Here is a 20,948-nt window from a genome sequence, read left to right as displayed (position 1 = left end):
GGCACAGCTCTGCATGGACTAATGTTATTAGTGGAGTTCCCCAGGGTTCAGTGATAGGGCCATTGTTGTTTTCGATATTTATCAATGATATTGATGAATGTATATCAGGCTTAATGTGTAAGTGTTCAGATGATACAAAGGTTGGCAGAGTGCTTAACGACAATCATCAGAGCGAGCTACTGCAACAAGATCATGGAAAATTAGGTCAATGGGATGAGAAATGGCAGTTGAAGTTTAACATTGACAAATTCAGGACACTGCTTTTGGGTAGCAGTAACTCCAGAGTAAGTTATCAATTGTGTGTTATTACACTCAGGGTAATGGAGAATGAAAAAGACCTGGGATAACTGTGCAGTCAGACATGAAATTCTTTGAGCAGTACAGACATACTACCAGGACAGCTCACTGGGTCTTGTCAGTGATATACAGAAACTTTCCTAGCACGGATAAGGAGATGATTATCTCTTTGTATAAGGCGATGGTTAGGCCGCATCCTTAGTACTGTATACACTTTAGGCGAAGTGTATACAGTGTATACAGTATATACAGTATACACTGCTTACACTGGAGGCCTCACTTTAGGAAGGATGAAGATCTCCTAGAACTGGTGCAGAGAAGGGAAGGAACAAAAGGGTGCTCTTACTTAGAAAGGCTTCGATTCTGCAAATTGCAACGTCTCGAGACTAGAAACCTGTGGGGAGATCTGATTGAGGTGTTTAAAGCCTTGAATGGGTTGAGTAAGCTAAATGTAATGGCATTCTTCCACTTGCTGAGATTACACACATGAGGGGGACATGAATTCTAGGTTGAGGAAGGTTGCAGGTTGCAAGATAGACGTGCGAAGTTTGCACTCGGCCAGCAGTTGGTTGATTGTTGAAACAGACTTCCATCTGTTTATTGTGGATGTGGAGGGTTGAATAAATTCAAGGAAGAACTGGACAAATTTTTGAAGGATACAGATGTGTGAATAGTGCGTTAAGTTTTTTTTTTTTTTTTTCGGTTGATGCTATACAGAGTATCTCAAAAATACACGGCATAACTTCAGGAATGAGTTCCTCATATGTAGACAATAAAAATATTTTATATCAACATAGTTCCGGAAATGCTTGGTTGCTGAGTTTTGAAGATCTATGACACTTAACTGTTCACATCACCTTATAGTAACTGTTCAAAATGTCTACCTTCTGCCTGAATACAGGCCTCACATCGACGTCTCATGGAATCTCAAAGACGATGCCAAATTCCTGACATGTTTAGAATCGTCGGAATGGAAAGTATTGTCCGAATGGAAAACATCGTCGGAATGGAAAGTATTGTCTCACAACCTACCACAATTCGATTGCGGAAAGTTTCCACATCAGCTACAGGAGTCGAATACACAAATTACTTTAAATGGCACCACAAGAAGAAATCTAGTGGGTTTAAATCAGTGAGCGTGGAGCCCAGGCAGTTGGTCCACCCCTCTACTTCAGGAGTCGTAGATCTTGGTCGTCCTCTGTCGGCAGCACGAGTTGTAAAGGTCCCATGTTCACAAAGGCGGCAATAGACACCTTCAAACGTTTTCCTGTCTGGACATTTTCGTTCTGGGAACCTTTCGTGGTACAAACGAGGAGCCTCCAGAGCATTGCCGTCCGCCAAACTGTACATAAAGTGCATATTCGCTTGCTTCTGATTTGAGTACATCGTCGGAATGGAAAACCATCAGATTTTGTCAGTACCTTGTACTGACAAAATCTGATGGTTTCATATATCACCTGCGGGAGATATGACATTCCGGTTAATAACTCGGGAACCAAGCATTTCTGGAACTATGTTGATATAAAATATTTTTATTGTCTACATATGAGGAACTCATTCCTAAATTTATGCCGTGTGTTTTTGAGACACCCTGTATAAGCTTGCTTCCTTGCATCATTTGCCATTACTACTACTACTTCTACTACTACTACTGCTACTACTACTACACTACTATTATGGTATCGTCACCGTCCTCCCCAGACCGGGCGGTAAAGGCCGATCTGGGGAGGACGAATCATTTCAAGGGAACTTTAATGGGTTTTTTTCACTCCATGGCTCAGTTCGTCAGTCTCAGGTGTAGACAGCAAGGTTGCGTCCCCAGAAACTGGGGCTTTTTCGTCCAGAAAAACAGGAAAATCGACCAGAGAACACACTCAATTCACAGACAGAAATACGGGTTTATGTAATCACTCACGGGTAACCCTAATATAATAATATTATACTGCTAATACTACTACTACTACTATGTGCGTAGTTTTGTGGGAAACACTGGAATCCACACATGACTCAGCAAAAAGCTCTTTCGCGCTCAGGTTGATTATGATAAAAAGCATGACCTCACCATATCTTCCCAACTTTGCTAAATGCATTATACATATCATTGCAGAACTCTTCATCACCAATTTCCCAGTGGCACCACATTTCTATAAACCCTATTATGTCAGCATTTTCCTAAAGAGAAGTTCGAATTCACGCACTTTATTGACAACACTCCTAACATTACTGTAGGCACAGTTAAGGTAATGAAGTTTTCAATAGGTTACTACTCTCAGATACCCCTTTAAGTTGATTATTGAGGCTTGTTTCCCTAGCTTTATCTTTCCCCCATTCGAAACCATGCCGCCCTCAGACCACATTTTCAATATTTTTGTTGCTGCAACAATGAGGAATTCTTGAGTTATGTGCAAGCATTATTTGACTCATATCAGGTAAACGCCTGTCTATCTTACTCTTCTCTTCTCTTCCCCAAACAGCAGTTCTGCTGAAACTTTAAGTGTCCTCCATGATACTGACAAAACCTCTTTCAACACTTTTGTTCAAATGAATACCATCTCTACGAAATAGATTTTGTATACCTACAAGCGGCCCACACTGATAAAAATTTCCGCTAAACTCCAGATCTTGGGTATAAGTTGTCTCTGCGCAGTGGGCGTGGTCTTAAACAGAGATATTGTATGGTTGAGTTCTGTGATTGGTGATTATTGTGAATGCCTTCGCTATTGTTAGTCTTAGTTAGGGTGTTTATCCACCGCCTTACCGCTGGTTTTTATAATATTAAAATTTTGTTAAAATATGTCTAACATTTGTAAGAGATATTTAACAAATGTTAAACATAAGCGATATTTTAACAAAGATTAGTTTTTAAGCGACTTCGGGAGGGATTTAAGCAAAAACCGTAGTTATTTTTGAAAATTTGTAATTATTTTCGCTTATTTTAATTCCCTATTGTCGTTTATCCTTATTTCGATTTCGATGTATTACAATGTTTTCGTTGTGTTACATGTGGGCTGGGAAAGCAGTGAGTGGCACTTGCCAATCACTTCTTTGTTTCTGACCATTAGTCGAAATACGGACTTGTACTCAAGATCTGGAGTTTTACCAAAATTTCTTCCCTAAAGATTTCCAGAGCCCCTCAAGTCTTGAGTTAATCCACATGGCTTCCAGCATACAATCCTTCCTATAAATGTCTGTACATGGGCAGATTAATATTAGCATTAGGAGGAATAAACAATGCAAGTAAGCAAGCTTATAAAGCATCAGCCAAAAAACAAAACAAAAAACTTTCCACATTAGCATTAGCATTAGCATTAGTAGAGGCATTTGATGCAAGAAAGCAAGCTTATGCAGCATCAGCCAAAAAAAAAAAAAAAAAAAAAAAGTAACATAAATAAATAAAAATAACCACTTCCACTTCACCCCTCTGTTCGTTCGAAATACCTGTCCAGCTGAGCCTTAAACTTATTTAGGCTATCAACTTCCACGACAAGGGATGGAAGTCTGTTCCACCCACCAACCACCCGCTGGCTAAAGGCAAATTTCCGCACATCTATCCTACATCTGTCTTTCCTCAATTTGAATTTATGCCCTCTCAGGTGATTTTTCTGAGCTAGAGGAAGAATCCCATCAGCATTGAGCATGCTCAAACCATTCAAGGCTTTGTACACCTCTATCAGATCACCCCGCTGGTGCCTAGTTTCCAGACACTGTAATTTGCAAAACTTAAGCCTTTCTTCGTAAGAGAACCCCTTTGTCCCATTCACCAATCTAGTTGCCCTTCTCTGTACTCGTTCCAGCAGCTCTACATCCTTCCTGAAATGAGGCCTCCAGGCCTGTATACAGTACTCTAGGTGTGGCCTGACCATTGCCTTATACAAGGGAATAATCACCTCCTTATCCCTGCTAGAAAAATTCCTATATATCATTGACAATACACCATGAGCTACTCTTGCAGCTCGTCTGCACTGCTCAGAGAACTTCATATCTGCCTGCACCACCACCCCCAGGTCCCTTTCATTCTCTACCACTGTCAGTGTAGTACCACAGAGTTGATACGCTGCTCTGGGGTTGCTGTTTCCCATATGTAGTACTTTACATTTGTCAATGTTAAACTTCATTTGCCACCTCGAAGCCCATCTGCTCAACCTTTCCAAATCCTGTTGCAGCAGCATAGTGTCAGTAGTGTCCTTGACAACCCTGCCAACCTTCGTATCGTCTGCAAACTTGGACATTAAGCCTGATATACCATCATCAATATCATTTATAAATACAGAAAACAATAAAGGCCCCAATACTGAACCCTGAGGGACTCCACTAATAACATTAGTCCACGATGAGCAGTGTCCATTGATTACCACTCTCTGTCTTCTCCCCCTCAACCACCCCTTTATCCATAGCAGGAACTTGCCTCCAATGCCACACTGCTCCAATTTGTGCAGCAGTCTTCCATGTGCAACAGTATCAAAAGCCTTTCTAAGATCCAAGTATATAATATCAAAGTTATTCCCTGCATCCAGTTCTTTTGTGACTACATCATAGTATCCAATCAAATTGGTCAGGCAAGACTTCCCCTTAACAAAACCATGCTGTGTCCTAGCTATAACTGAAGTCTTGTCTAGATGATCCTGCAGTGCTTCTTTCACCAGTGCCTCCATTAATTTTCCGGGAACAGAAGTTAAACTCACAGGTCTATAATTACTTGTGTCAGCCTTTGATCCCCCTTTGTGAATTGGGGTCACATTTGCACATCTCCAGTCAATGGGTACCTCCCCTGAGTCCAAGGAAGCTCTCATAATTATGGCTAAGGGTTTGCTTACCTCCTTTGCTGCCTCCTTTAATATAACTGGATAGATCCCATCCACCCCAGGTGCCTTTCTTGTGTTTATCTTCAACAATTTCTCCTCCACTTTGCTCTCAGTTATTACAAGATTCTCTAGCTTACTGCTAGAATTGAATACACCTCTGGCATTCCCCTCGCTGAATAACTCCTCATGTGTGAATGTCGATGCAAAATATTCATTTAGTTTGTTAGCTACCCGAGCAGGGTCATCAACAGTTGACCCATCGATCTCAAGTGGACCAATCTGATTCATCCCCTTCCTTCTAGAGTTTACATAAGTAAAGAACTCTTTGCTGTTTTTCTTCGCATCCCTTGCCAAGGATCTCTCGTAATCTGCCTTCGCCTGCCTAACCTCCTTTGTAACTTGGTTACAGATCAACTTGTATCTATCATAGGCGTCCGTGTCACGTGTTAATTTGTATGTATCCCATGCATTTTTCTTCTCTGCCATATGCCTCATTAGTTCATCTGACAACCATTTAGGCCTAAACCTTGAACAATATTTCTTAGTTGGTATGTAAAGCCTAGTAGCTTCCACGATAAGTTCTTTGAATGCTTCCCATTTTGAATTTGCTGTTGGCAATATCATCAGTTGATCCCACTGTATAGAATTTAAATACTGTCTCAGTCCATTGTAGTCGCCTTTACGAAAGCAATACACCTTCCCTTTACCCCTAATGGTAGTTACCTCTTTGAGTAACTCCCACTTCAGCACACTGTGATCACTGCCACCAAGTGGTTCATTTATCTGCAGATTCTTAATGCATGAAGAATTACTACTGATAATCAAATCAAGAGTATTACTCCCTCTAGTTGCCTCCCGAACATGCTGATGTAGAAAACAATCATCCAATAAATCCACAAAAGCCTTGCTACTGTGTGAGTGACCAGCCCCCAAATTCCAGTCAATATCTGGGAAATTAAAATCCCCCATTATAAGACTCTCTGATTTACTGGCCCACTCTATTTCTCCGAACAGTTTCTTATTATACTCATCAGAGTCATTAGGCCTATAGCACACTCCTACTCTCAATTTTGATCTCCCAATGCTTATGTCACACCAAACTGACTCGACACTGCACTGTCCAGCGATGTCGACTGGCTTCACTTCCTTGGATTTTATGTGTTTTTTAACTAATAGCATAACCGCTCCTCCCTTCCTATCCTGTCTATCCTTTCTGTAGACATTGTACTCCCCAAATTCCAGTTCTGCATTTCTTATATCTGTGTGACACCACGTCTCTGAAATCCCCACAATATCTGCCTTTGATGTTTTGAGCAATACCTCAAATTCATCAAATTTATTTACTAAACTCCTAGCATTGGTGTACACACAAGTATACATGCACCTGTTCTTTTTCTTAGCTACCCTAACACAACCCATGTGTTTACTTGTACCCCAATGATTCCCAGCAGTCTCTGAAATATCCTGCATCTTATTTTCCAGGCTGCGGCTCATTCCAATAGAAGCAGTGCAAGAATCACTTTCACCTCTGCCAGTGGCTACTGTTAATCTATTAGTCCTTGTATCCCCCAAATCTAGCAGTTTTCCGACCCACCTAACATTGCCTCGATAGCATCAGCAAACATTCTTGCACCCTTTCTATTTAAGTGTATCCCATCCCTGTAGAAGCAGTCTCTCCTGTTAACAAGTACAGACCAGGCTGAAAAAAATTCTACCCCTTGAGCCCTGCACACTCTTTCCAGGGCCGAATTGATTGACAGGGCTCTCATCATATACTCCCTCCTATTGTGTCTGGGCAGAATTGCAGACACTTTCAATTTCAACCCTAATTCACGGCTTTTTTTCATCAGTGACCTGTACTTGTCAAGTAATTCCGCCGGTCTCCTACTCTTAATGTCATTAGTGCCAACGTGTACAACTATATCACCTTTCGTGCCCTTAAAAGATGATATCCGCTCTACAACGTCATCAACTTTTGCCCCTGGCAGACATACCCTGGTCCTATTCCACCTATCCTTTTTACAAAGCATGTTTCCCGTTTCCCTGACAATAGAGTCACCAACAACTACTAGTTCCTTTGGGACCAGGGCATTCTGCCTTGGGGGTTGCCGCTGTGTTCCGCGATGACCAAGTGCAAGCTCTGGCATTGGTGTGGGCAGCTGAGAGCTTGATGGGCCCCTCACTTGTAATCCTTCGAGGGCATCCACCCTATCCTTCAAGCTCTCATATAGGCCCATAACAACGCTGAGTTGTCGCCTTATCTCCTTACACTCCTTGCATCGCACACACACAAAGACATCCCCCATGGCAGTATCATGTCCCATACTTGACTGCTCCGCAAACATCAAGCAAATAGTGCATCTTACAAGGCTGTGATTCAGAGGACAACTGCCCCCCTCAGTTCTCCCCTGGGCCACAGCATTCCCATTAGCTTGAGCCCTTTGCTTTGCTGCTCTGGTTTGAGTCATGATTTAGATTTACTTTCAATAAAATTTCAATTTCTGTACAAAATTAAATCCTAAACTTGTATCCAAACACAGTTATAACGCTATATTTATGTTTCAGTAACGAGTGTTATCTACGGAATATTTACGTTTCAGTAACGAGTGTTATCTACGGAATATTTACGTTTCAGTAACGAGTGTTATCTGCGAAATCCCTTTATATAACTTTCGTATCAAGTTATGTATTAATTATTTGTTTTTACTAATTATTTATGTTACGTAACCTAAGTGGTTATATGTATAATTAATTATGTTAAATAAAATTAATTATATTACGTTTGTAATCTAAGTCGTTGTATGTATTTATTTAAACGTACAATTTAACTGCTAACGAAGTTCAACTAACGCTATCTAGTACGGTATATCGTATCACAAAGGCGGGAAAATTACGAACGGTTAGCGGAGTTGAAACACGTGGAAACCTTTACCGATACTTTTATGCAATTACAAGGCCGAGTAAAGAATAAATACACCAAATTAATCAGAAAATCACCAAATAATGTTATACTACTAAATTTAAATCAAAAGTTTTAGAAAAACAATAATTTCAAATCAATAAATAAGAAAAATCCACTTAGCGGCTTTGAAAACGACCGTCTCTAGTTGCCTCGTCAGCAGACTCCTGCCCTCAGCACATTCCTGTCCATCCCCTCCAATAGTTTGTCTACTTCTTCCTTGAGTTTATTCGGACTGCCCACTTTCACAACAATAGTTGGAAATTTGTTCAATCACCCACTGGCTGAAGGCAACCTATCCTACAACCACCCTTTCTCAGTTTCAATTCATGCTGCCTCATGTGCATAGTCTGAGCAAAAGGAAGGCCACCATTAGCACTGAGCTTTCCCAATCCATTCGAAGTCTTAAACGCCACAATCAGATCACCTCTCAGGGGTTTATTCCCCAGACACTGAAATTTGCAAAACTGATGACTTTCTTAGTAAGAGCACCGCTTTGTTTCCCACTCATCGCAGAAAAGTTGCTCTTTTCTACACCCGTTCCAGAGCTCTACATCCTTCCTAAAATGAGGCCTACAGACTTGTATACAGTACATAAGATTTGGTGTGACCATTGCCTTATACAATGGGATAATAACCTCTCCTCATACCTGATAACAGTATTCTGTATATTATTGACAAAATCCATAAGCTGTCCTTGCAGCCTTCTGCACTGTTCAGAGAACTTCATATCTGACTGCACAATTGTCCCTCCTAACATGTCTGGGCAAATTGATATTAGTAATAGTAGTCGCAAATTATGCAAGTAAGCAAGCTTATAAAGTATCAGACAAGAAAAAAAAAAAAAACTTCCCACATCACCTCGTTTTTTTTCATTTTCCATTTCCATTACCCTTCCATTACAGTTGGCGCGTTAATCTGCGATGACTACTTATCGAACCTCTGTGAAAATCTTGTCCTCAAGTCTTCAAAACTTGCTCCTTCTCCCGCGCGTTCGTTAACCCAAACACAAGTAATCAGTTTCCCTTCTATCGTATACTCACTGGTGTCCGTCATACTGAAGCCCTACCTGAAAAAAATATAATGCAAATAATTAACAAGGACACAATCTCATGCATAGGACTTTGCATCCACTCTGTAGATGAAAGCACGCGCCTCTACATAATATAAGAATTGTAATTAAATTTAAGTTTTGAAAATCGATTGTTTAATTTTATAATAGTACCTACGTAGTTCATGTTATTATGATATACTATATATGCTTATATGCCTAATAATACAAAGGTCTTTGAGATAACAGAAGAGGAGAAAAAGCAGTATGTACTGGAACTTAAGAACAAGTTTGAGCTTCTGCAGACTGCTCAGGAACAAGGTATCGACGAGGAATATTACAACTTTTTGAAAGTGATAAAGCCCAAGAAACCTATAGGGGAAAAGAAATCCAAAGAAGAAAAAATTAGTCAAGAAACACTTGTCATGATGAACCGAAAACGACAAATGAAGAGCAAGAAAAACACTGACAGGGAGAAAATTGAGTATACTGAGTTATGCAAAGCCATTAGAAAGAGACTCAGAGAGGACATAAGAAGATTTAACACAAGAAAAGTAGAACAAGCATTAAGGGAAAACAAAGAATTTAAATCAGCAGCCATGAGCAGTAATACAGACAAATGATACTGAAACTGAAGAATAGCGATGGTGTACTTATAAACAGCAGAGAAGGCATAATTCAAATAGCAGAAGACTACTATAGAGAATTATACAAGAATGATGCCAGCAGTGGGGAAGATGGATCACAAATTAGTAACACATACGACATACCCAGTGACGGATTTAGCGTTTGAGAGGCCCCAGGCGAAATTCAATTTTGAGGCCCCCCTCTAAATATTTTCGGTACCACTACAGTGTGCATTCTACGCTCACGTTTTTACTATACAAGCGCTCTAGATTTGGTGTTGCGGTTTTAATCATTTTGGTTGCGAAATTCTTTCATACATATTTTAACTAATGTTTAAATAAAAAATGACACAACTACCATCCCTCCCAAATCTAACATTAATACATAAAATTAATACATAAAATCTAGCATTAATAATAATATGTATTCTACTTCAGATTACTTAGCTCGCATAGATATTTCATATAATATGTAGGGATATTCGCATAAGAGTTTACTAACTTCATTAATCTCATATTAAGTTATAGTTTTATTCAGTAACGGTAATAAAGATGAGTGTAAAAATTTAAAATGAAACAATTTTTTTTTTTTTTGAGACCTGAGATTTGAGGCCTCCTCGATTTAAGAGTCCCCAGGCGCCCGCCTCGTGCGCCTGTGCGGAAATCCGCCACTGGACATACCCGATATTCTTCCTGATGATGTAGAATATGCATTGAAGAAAATGAAGAATCAGAAAGCCCCGGGGGGAAGATGAAGTTACTGTAGAGTTGTTAAAATTGGGAGGAAGGGACATAACACAAAAACTGGCAAGGCTCTTCACAAAGTGCATTAGAAAAGATGTGACGCCTAAGCAGTGGAATAATGCAATCATAGTTTTGCTGCATAAGAAAGGAGATAAATTAGAAATTGGAAATTATAGACCAATTAGCTTGTTATCCCACATCTACAAGTTGTTCACAAGGGTCATTACTAACAGATTAGAAACAATACTTGATGAGAATCAACCGAAAGAGCAAGCTGGCTTTAGGACAGGATTCTCAACTATGGATCACCTTCACCTAATATCACAGCTAATGGAGAAAGCAAATGAATATAAAACACCATTATGCATGGCATTTGTGGATTATGAAAAGGCATTTGACTCCATACAGCATAAGGCAATGTTTCGTGCACTGGAAAGACAAGGCATAAGTACTCCACATATTATGATTTTGAAGAAAATATATGAGAATGCTACCTCCTTTATTAGACTAGACAAAGACAGTAGGAAATTTAAAATCGAGAAAGGAGTTCGACAAGGAGACACAATATCTCCGAAGCTGTTTAATGCTGCCCTTGAGGAAGCTTTCAAAAGATTAGACTGGTCGCAGAAAGCAGTCAGTGTGAACGGAGAGTACCTAAACCATTTAGGATTTGCAGATGACATTGTGGTTATAAGCCACGATCCCAAAGAATTAGAGGAAAATCTTAATCAGTTATGCACAGTTAGTAAGGATTTTGGACTAAAGATGAATATGGCTAAAACAAAAGTAATGATGAACAAGTATGCAACAGAAAGGGACATAATGATTGAAGGAGCAGTAATTGAAAAGGTGGAGTCATATACTTATCTGGGACAAGTTATTAGCTGTAATAATGATAAATGGCTGAAAGTCAAGAGAAGAATAAATTTTGGACGGATAGCATTCAGGAAATATAGTCACATACTGAAGAGCAATATCCCAGTTTTTCTGAAATGTAAAATAATGAACCAATGTATACTCCCCACCATGACTTATGGAAGTGAAATTTGGGCACTCACCAAAAGAATGGAAGAGAAGCTGAGAACTACACAGCAAAGAATGGAACGAATTATATTGGTAATCAGACGGTTATATAAGAAGAGAAACACATGGATTAGGCAGCAAACTTCAAGTAAAGGACATTCTTATCAAAACTAAAGAACTAAAATGGTCTTGGGCAGGACACATAGCTCGAAGACATGATGACAGCTGAACTAAGAAAATAACAGAATCGTATCCAAGAGGAGTTAGAAGGAAACCTGGAAGACAAAGGCGGAGATGGATAGATGAAATTCATGAGTTTGTGGGTAGTAAATGGATGGCCAGTGCTCAAAACAGAAAGAACTGGAAAGTTGCTGGAGAGGCCTTCATCCTGCAGTGGATTGAAAATGGCTGATGATGATGATATATATGCTACTGTTTTTATTTATTTATTTTTAAAACAGATCTGTTGAATACTAATAATTGATGTTGTGCATTATTTTACACCTATCACTCAGTTATTTATACCTGGCCGCTCAGTCATTCTTCAAGTTTAATTTATGTTTAATTTTTTTATGCCTTGTGCATTTAGTTATTTTAAATCAAGTTTAATTGTAACAGAAGGCATTCTAGTAGGGTATTGCCTGTCAGTGCAAAACACTACTGGTAGGCTTAAGCAGACAGCCCACAGATACCTTACGCCTGCACTACTCTCAATCTTAGAGCCAGCCAGACAATTCACTTAAATTTATTTAAGTGGAAAAAAAGTTTCAATTTCAATCACACTAAAAAACATCAGTTTGATTACGTGGAAACTTAAAAAAAAAAAAACCTTCTAAATTACATTCACAGTATAGTACCGTGTTATAGAAACTGTGATAGGTGATTTAAATTAAATAGGGGGCGCAATGCATATAATGGCGGGTGAATGTGAAGCCAAGTCATTTGGATGTGTAACTCCAAAAAATGAAAATAGCAATGTGTATATTAATATTAATTTAGAAAGGCTTCGAAAAATTGTAAGAGAATATGTTGACAAGGTGAGTAATAAATAAATTCCATTTAACTCATCATGGGATGATCTTTAGTTATAAAACAGTTTCTGTCATCTCTGGCAATACGTATCTACCACATGGTATCAATTTTATTCCGCAAGTCTTTTTTTAAAGGCTATTAGTTAAAAAACACATAAAATCCAAGGAAGTGAAGCCAGTCGACATCGCTGGACAGTGCAGTGTCGAGTCAGTTTGGTGTGACATAAGCATTGGGAGATCAAAATTGAGAGTAGGAGTGTGCTATAGGCCTAATGACTCTGATGAGTATAATAAGAAACTGTTCGGAGAAATAGAGTGGGCCAGTAAATCAGAGAGTCTTATAATGGGGGATTTTAATTTCCCAGATATTGACTGGAATTTGGGGGCTGGTCACTCACACAGTAGCAAGGCTTTTGTGGATTTATTGGATGATTGTTTTCTACATCAGCATGTTCGGGAGGCAACTAGAGGGAGTAATACTCTTGATTTGATTATCAGTAGTGATTCTTCATGCATTAAGAATCTGCAGATAAATGAACCACTTGGTGGCAGTGATCACAGTGTGCTGAAGTGGGAGTTACTCAAAGAGGTAACTACCATTAGGGGTAAAGGGAAGGGGTATTGCTTTCGTAAAGGCGACTACAATGGACTGAGACAGTATTTAAATTCTATACAGTGGGATCAACTGATGATATTGCCAACAGCAAATTCAAAATGGGAAGCATTCAAAGAACTTATCGTGGAAGCTACTAGGCTTTATATACCAACTAAGAAATATTGTTCAAGGTTTAGGCCTACGTGGATGTCAGATCAACTAATGTGACATGTGGCAGAGAAGAAAAATGCATGGATACATACAAATTAACACGTGACACAGAAGCCTATGATAGATACAAGTTGATCTGTAACCAAGTTACAAAGGACGTTAGGCAGGCGAAGGCAGATTACGAGAAATCTTTTGCAAGGGATGCAAAGAAAAACAGCAAAGAGTTCTTTACTTATGTAAACTCTAGAAGGAAGGGGATGAATCAGATTGGTCCACTTGAGATCGATGGGTCAACTGTTGATGACCCTGCTCGGGTAGCTAACAAACTAAATGAATATTTTGCATCGACATTCACACATGAGGAGTTATTCAGCAAGGGGAATGCCAGAGGTGTATTCAACTCTAGCAGTAAGCTACAGAATCTTGAAATAACTGGGAGTAAAGTGGAGGAGAAATTGTTGAAGATAAACACAAGAAAGGCACCTGGGGTGGATGGGATCTATCCAGTTATATTAAAGGAGGCAGCAAAGGAGGTAAGCAAACCCTTAGCCATAATTATGAGAGCTTCCTTGGACTCAGGGGAGGTACCCATTGACTGGAGATGTGCAAATGTGACCCCAATTCACAAAGGGGGATCAAAGGCTGACACAAGTAATTATAGACCTGTGAGTTTAACTTCTGTTCCCGGAAAATTAATGGAGGCACTGGTGAAAGAAGCACTGCAGGATCATCTAGACAAGACTTCAGATATAGCTAGGACACAGCATGGTTTTGTTAAGGGGAAGTCTTGCCTGACCAATTTGATTGGATACTATGATGCAGTCACAAAAGAACTGGATGCAGGGAATAACTTTGATATTATATACTTGGATCTTAGAAAGGCTTTTGATACTGTTGCACATGGAAGACTGCTGCACAAATTGGAGCAGTGTGGCATTGGAGGCAAGTTGCTGCTATGGATAAAGGGGTGGTTGAGGGGGAGAAGACAGAGAGTGGTAATCAATGGACACTGCTCATCGTGGACTAATGTTATTAGTGGAGTCCCTCAGGGTTCAGTATTGGGGCCTTTATTGTTTTCTGTATTTATAAATGATATTGATGATGGTATATCAAGCTTAATGTCCAAGTTTGCAGACGATACGAAGGTTGGCAGGGTTGTCAAGGACACTACTGACACTATGCTGCTGCAACAGGATTTGGAAAGGTTGAGCAGATGGGCTTCGAGGTGGCAAATGAAGTTTAACATTGACAAATGTAAAGTACTACATATGGGAAACAGCAACCCCAGAGCAACGTATCAACTCTGTGGTACTACACTGACAGTGGTAGAGAATGAAAGGGACCTGGGGGTGGTGGTGCAGGCAGATATGAAGTTCTCTGAGCAGTGCAGACGAGCTGCAAGAGTAGCTCATGGTGTATTGTCAATGATATATAGGAATTTTTCTAGCAGGGATAAGGGGGTGATTATTCCCTTGTATAAGGCAATGGTCAGGCCACACCTAGAGTACTGTATACAGGCCTGGAGGCCTCATTTCAGGAAGGATGTAGAGCTGCTGGAACGAGTACAGAGAAGGGCAACTAGATTGGTGAATGGGACAAAGGGGTTCTCTTACGAAGAAAGGCTTAAGTTTTGCAAATTACAGTGTCTGGAAACCAGGCATCAGCGGGGTGATCTGATAGAGGTGTACAAAGCCTTGAATGGTTTGAGCATGCCCAATGCTGATGGGATTCTTCCTCTAGCTCAGAAAAATCACCTGAGAGGGCATAAATTCAAATTGAGGAAAGACAGATGTAGGATAGATGTGCGGAAATTTGCCTTTAGCCAGCGGGTGGTTGGTGGGTGGAACAGACTTCCATCCCTTGTCGTGGAAGTTGATAGCCTAAATAAGTTTAAGGCTCAGCTGGACAGGTATTTCGAACGAACAGAGGGGTGAAGTGGAAGTGGTTATTTTTATTTATTTATGTTACTTTTTTTTTTTTTTTGGCTGATGCTGCATAAGCTTGCTTTCTTGCATCAAATGCCTCTGCTAATGCTAATGCTAAATTTAGAGGTTGATTGTAAGTTTTGCCAAAATTGTTAGATTGTTTAAATAAAACTATGTAATTAATCAGGGAAGCTTAATTACACAGCACTATTCAGATTAGTTGTAGCTTGTAATTCAGCCGTGCGTTCAATGGTATGTCAGATGTCAAAATTTGTTACTGCCAATGTTAACTCTGTGCTGACTTAACTGACCATCTGTTGGGTTTTTTTCTTTTCAGTGGTATGTCAAAATTTATTACTGCCAATACTAAACTAATGTCAACTGTGGTGACTAAACTGGCCGTCTGTCTGTTTTTTTTTTTTTTTAATATAATTTCGGGTGGAAGATATGGTCATTTCCAGTATATGTGGCAATAACAAACAGGGCACTTTATTATTATTATTATTAGCCATATGATGTAAGGAAGCCAGAGGCTTATGCTGCACCAGCCAAAAAAAAATTCATGAGTTACCCTATGAGACAGAGAGAGAGAGAGAGAGAGAGAGGAATCACCAAGAAAAAGAAGAATGATGGTATCCAGCTCAGGACCCTGGGTTTGCCAAGCCCATACTCACCAGATGTGAGCCCCTGGGGACTATATAATACATATTTATGTTATTTCACAAGATACATTATATAAACTATAAAAATTGTTTTTTTGTTTTTTTTAATAAATATAAAGCATCATGGCTTAATTTGAGCATTCTCATGTTGCTGTATTTCATTAAGTAGTTTTTTACATAGATAAAGATCGAGGGGGAATAAAATGACCACTGAAGTCATTTTGTAAAATTTCTTTATATAAACTAGTCAGCAATCAAGTTAAAAGGGAGGTTAGCCAAGGCAGATTACGAGAAGATAAAGTGAGTACATGTTGATAAGGTGAAGGAAGGGGGTTGAATCAGATTGGTTCCATTTGATGTCGATGACTTAACTGTTGATGAACCTGCTCAGGTTACTGAAAGGCTGAATTGGTATTTTGCATCTACATTCACACATGAGGAATTCTTTAGGGAAGGAGATGCCAGAAGATTATCAAACTCTAACAGCGAGCTAAATGATTTTGTGATAACTGAGACAAAGTGGAAGAGAAATTATTGAAGTTAAACATAAGAAAAGGTGCACTGGGTGGATGGGATCTATCCAATTATATTAAGGGAGGCAGAAAGAAAGTAAGCAAACCCTTAGCTATAATTATGAACGCATCCTTCGATTCAGTGGAGGAGTACTGGAGATGTACAAATGTATCCCCAATTCATAAAGAGAAATCAAAAGGTGACATGAGTGATTACAGACCTGTTATCTTTATGTCTGTTCCATGGATAATAATGGAATCACTGGTTAAAGAAGTAATGCAGGACCACCTGGACAGGCATGCAATTATACTGCAATCACAGCACAGATTAGCTTGGACTGACCTTAATTTGTTTAACCCGAGATGCCAAGTTTCTGCCAAATTCAGATTTTATAAGACAATGAAGTTTGAATACATGAATTTATACTTTATTTACCTATCTGTATAATTTCAGTTTATTGCTAAAAAAAAATGCATAAAATGGGCACCATTCCAGTGGTGGTGGGGTTACAAAATATCTAACTCTTCACTAACACATGCAGGCAACTTATTCCAGTGTTTCACAACATACTCTCTGAAGTTAAGCTTCATAAGATAAGATCTAGTATGCTGTTTCTCTCTACGATTTTGCAGTTGTGCCCTCAGGTCCTTCTCTCCATCACCAGTTGTGCCCTTATTATTCCCCATCAAAAATTTAAACACTTCAATCCCCCCCCCAGGTTGCTATGCTCTACAGACCACATTTTCTAAGCCATTCCACGTAGGGATGCTTAGCACTCCACCAATCTAGTCAGCTTTTTTGCACCCTCTCTAGTTCTGTATTTTTCATTATCTGGATCTGGATACATTTCAAATGTGGCCTTGTTTCAAGACCACACATTTAATTTTGTGGCCAACAAGCCAATCAACAAGTGCATGTAATTAGGTTTAACTTAATTCATGAATTTTTTCTAATTGTGTGATAATTAACAGAGATTTCTAGAATTTTCAGCAGAGAAATCAAAGAAAACATTTTCCAAAACAGCCATTAAACGTTTCACCTGTGTGGATGGAATATATGAAGAGGAAAAAGTGCTGAAATATCAGACAACATTTCCGCAATTTGAAATGTGACCAGCTCAGAATTACTTCAATATAATATAGTTAAAAATAATCCTGCTATATATTTTGAATATGAAAATATCAGTTATATAATATTACATCAAGGACAATAAAAAACCAATATTTCCCCAATACCAGAAGTGGTAAAGAAGCTCTATATGGAATAAAGTTTTGCTATCTTTCTCAAATAACACATGAACAAAAAAATATATACCGGACAGAAATTATTCATATTGTCATTTGATAAGATGATATTATTTTTTATTTGAAAAGACATACAGTAAAAAAAAAAAAAAAAAACTCAAAATTATAAAACAAATAATGCTATTCTTTTTCAAAATTATGAAAAGTAAGCAGGCTTTGTGTTTCATCTGGCAGGATTTAAACACATGTCACTGTCAACAATCACAGAAGAACAAACTGTTGTTACTATTTCCTGATATTGTACAAAAACATTGTATTAAACAAATGGCACTACTGGTTAAAGGTTGTTCTGCTATTTATTTAAATAAGACAAGACTGCTGTAACAGGCTGTTTCTGAACTTAATGGTCCTTCATTGGATGGCTGTTGTTTGCTAGTGACAATTCCTTTACAGAACAGTAGTAAAGAAGTTTTTTTTTTTTTTTTTTATGAAAACCCCAAACACAAAAGGTATCAAAACCTATAGTACTTAGTACCGCGCATGGGTTAAAGGAGAAGTATGGGGGGAGGGGATGCCGGAAACTTTGCTCTAGAGACTAAACATGGGTTTCACCACTTCAAGCCTCCAATAAGCAAAGTGGTGGTATTTCACCGGTTGATGAAAGTCATCTACCACCTAGAACTTGGCATGAGTTGCCATGCATTAAGTGAAGTTAGAACTTTGGTTTAAAGTAGATAATGCCTTTTAGCCACCATGAAATTTGCAGTACTTTCTTTTTCCTCATGTTTTTTTTGCCTGCAGGAAAGTTTCCTTTCATGTATCTTTGCCTGCCTAGCATGTGCGTATAGTACGTTTGCTGATGGTTTATTTATTTATTTATTTATTGTACTAGGCAGTCCCAGCTAGCTTCCCTACTATATATATACTGTACAGATAATTACAATTGCTCCATCATAACATATTGAAGTTCCACATTTCATGTGCTCTCTCTCTCCATTATAGGGTATTGAAAGCCTACAGTTCATATGAGTTTGAATCTCTGCCAAGAAAAATAGCTAGTGAGAAAATCCTTGCACTAGCCCTCTTGAATCATTTCACTTCCATCATGTTTGCTGCAGCCATTCCACGTGCATCTTTTTTTTTTTTTTTTTTTTTTTGATTTGGTAGTTGTTGGCGCATCGGCTTCTGTGGCCATATTGCACCTCCCAAGGTTTTTGCAGTACTTTGATCCAAGCCCGAGGCGGGAATCGAACCCGCGACCTTTGGGTTGCCGGGTAGGTACTTTACCCACTCGGCTAGCCCGGTCGGCACACGTGCATCTGTTTCACTCACAAAAAATTGGAGTGTGGCATGGAAGTATCCCATGCAGCACACTGAATGCAGGGATCATCCTATTTCACATTGCTCTCACACAAGAACACCATTTCACTCTGAACAATTGTAGCATTTGTGTAGTTTCATAGGGTAAAAAAAAAAAAAAAAAAAGTAAAGTGCAGCCATTATCAACCCACTGCAGGGTGGAAGCCTCCTCAACAATTCATGCTGAGGGAAATGGACCATTATCTGCCACGCTGGTCCAGTGCGGGTTGGCAGATCGACCGTATTCAGCAGTCAGGGGCTTGAACCCCGGTCTACTCAAAGAGCGTGTGCTACTGCACTCCCGCTCCTGCCCACTCGGCTACGGAGGCGGTAAGCTACCCACAATTAATTGGAATGGTACCACACATCCTATACTTCCACTGACTGCAAAATCTCTGTCCCAATATCTAGTGGGGGGATATTGGGCTCCTACCGTAGTGTTTTGTATAGGAGTATTAATATTTTATATATACTCATCAAACCTTAATTTTAAAATGGTTAATATTAGTTCGGGTGGAAGATATGGTCACTCAGCAGAAATACAATGGTTATCTGCTTAGAGTTTGCTTAAATATTCAAAAGAGTATTTTTTATTTTTAATGATAGTACTGGTCCGAGTTTGGCAAATTCCTACCCTTTTAATGTATGTTTTTAACCCCCTCCCAAATTTTATCAGTACTAATTCATCAGTTTTTATACAATGTATTAGCATTAGTAGAGGCATACGAATCAAGAAAGCAAGCTTATGCAGCATCAGCCAAAAAAAAAAAAACCGTGCCAATTCACCCCTCCATTCATTCCAAATGCCTGTCCAGCTCAGCCTTGAATTTATTTAGGCTATCAACTTCCACAACAAAAGATGGAAGTCTGTTCCACCAATTAACTACTTGCTGGCTAAAGGAAAATTTCTGCACATCTATTCTATAACTCTTTCCTCAATTTGAAACTGTGTCCCCTCAGGTTCTTTTAGCATTAGCATTAGTAGAGGCATTTGATGCAAGAAAGCAAGCTTATGCAGCATCAGCCAAAAAAAAAAAAAAAACCCACTTCCACTTCACCCCTCTGTTCGTTCAAAATACCTGTCCAGCTGAGCCTTAAACTTATTTAGGCTATCAACCTCCACGACAAGGGATGGAAGTCCGTTCCACCAACCAACCACCCGCTGGCTAAAGGCAAATTTCCGCACGTCTATCCTACATCTGTCTTTCCTCAATTTGAATTTATGCCCTCTCAGGTGATTTTTCTGAGCTAGAGGAAGAATCCAATCAGCATTGAGCATGCTTAAACCATTCAAGGCTTTATACACCTCTATCAGATCACCTCGCTGGTGCCTAGTCTCCAGACACTGTAATTTGCAAAACTTAAGCCTTTCTTCGTAAGAGCACCCCTTTGTTCCATTCACTAATCTTGTTGCCCTTCTCTGTACTCGTTCCAGCAGCTCTACATCCTTCTTGAAATGAGGTCTCCAGACCTGTATACAGTACTCTAGGTGTGGCCTGACCATCGCCTTATACAATGGAATAATCACCTCCTTATCCCTGCTGGAAAAATTCCTGTATATCATTGACAATACTCCATGAGCTACTCTTGCAGCCCGTCTGCACTGCTCAGAGAACTTCATATCTGCCTGCACAACCACCCCCAAGTCCCTTTCATTCTCTACCACTGTCAGTGTAGTACCACAGAGTTGATACGTTGCTCTGGGGTTGCTGTTTCCCATGTGTAGTACTTTACATTTATCAATGTTAAACTTCATTTGCCACCTCTCAGCCCATCTGCTCAACCTTTCCAGATCCTGTTGCAGCAGCATAGTGTCAGTGCTTCTTAATCTGAGCAAGAGGAAGAATCCCATCAGCATTCATCTTGCTCAACCCATTCAAAGCCTTATACACCTCAATAAGATCACCTCACAGGTGCCTACTCTCCAGGTGCTGCAGTTTGCGGAA

At 39.4% G+C, this 20,948-nt stretch overlaps 1 protein-coding gene across 1 annotated transcript in view; it reads left to right on the top strand.

The window, feature by feature from the left end:
• Window positions 1-12,416: 12,416 nt before the first annotated feature.
• Window positions 12,417-20,948, top strand: part of Cdc16 (cell division cycle protein 16) — a 149,434-nt gene continuing 140,902 nt past the window's right edge. Inside the window, exon 1 of the mRNA XM_090380652.1 lies at window positions 12,417-12,539. Coding sequence (XP_090236778.1) covers window positions 12,417-12,539 — 123 coding nt within the window. The remainder of the gene's footprint in view (window positions 12,540-20,948) is intronic.

This window comes from Mastigoproctus giganteus, chromosome 9 (genome assembly GCF_048544385.1).
Source record: "Mastigoproctus giganteus isolate SK-2022 chromosome 9, ASM4854438v1, whole genome shotgun sequence".
Classification (NCBI taxonomy): Eukaryota; Metazoa; Arthropoda; class Arachnida; order Uropygi; family Thelyphonidae; genus Mastigoproctus; species Mastigoproctus giganteus.
This window is presented reverse-complemented; position numbering and strand designations above follow the sequence as displayed.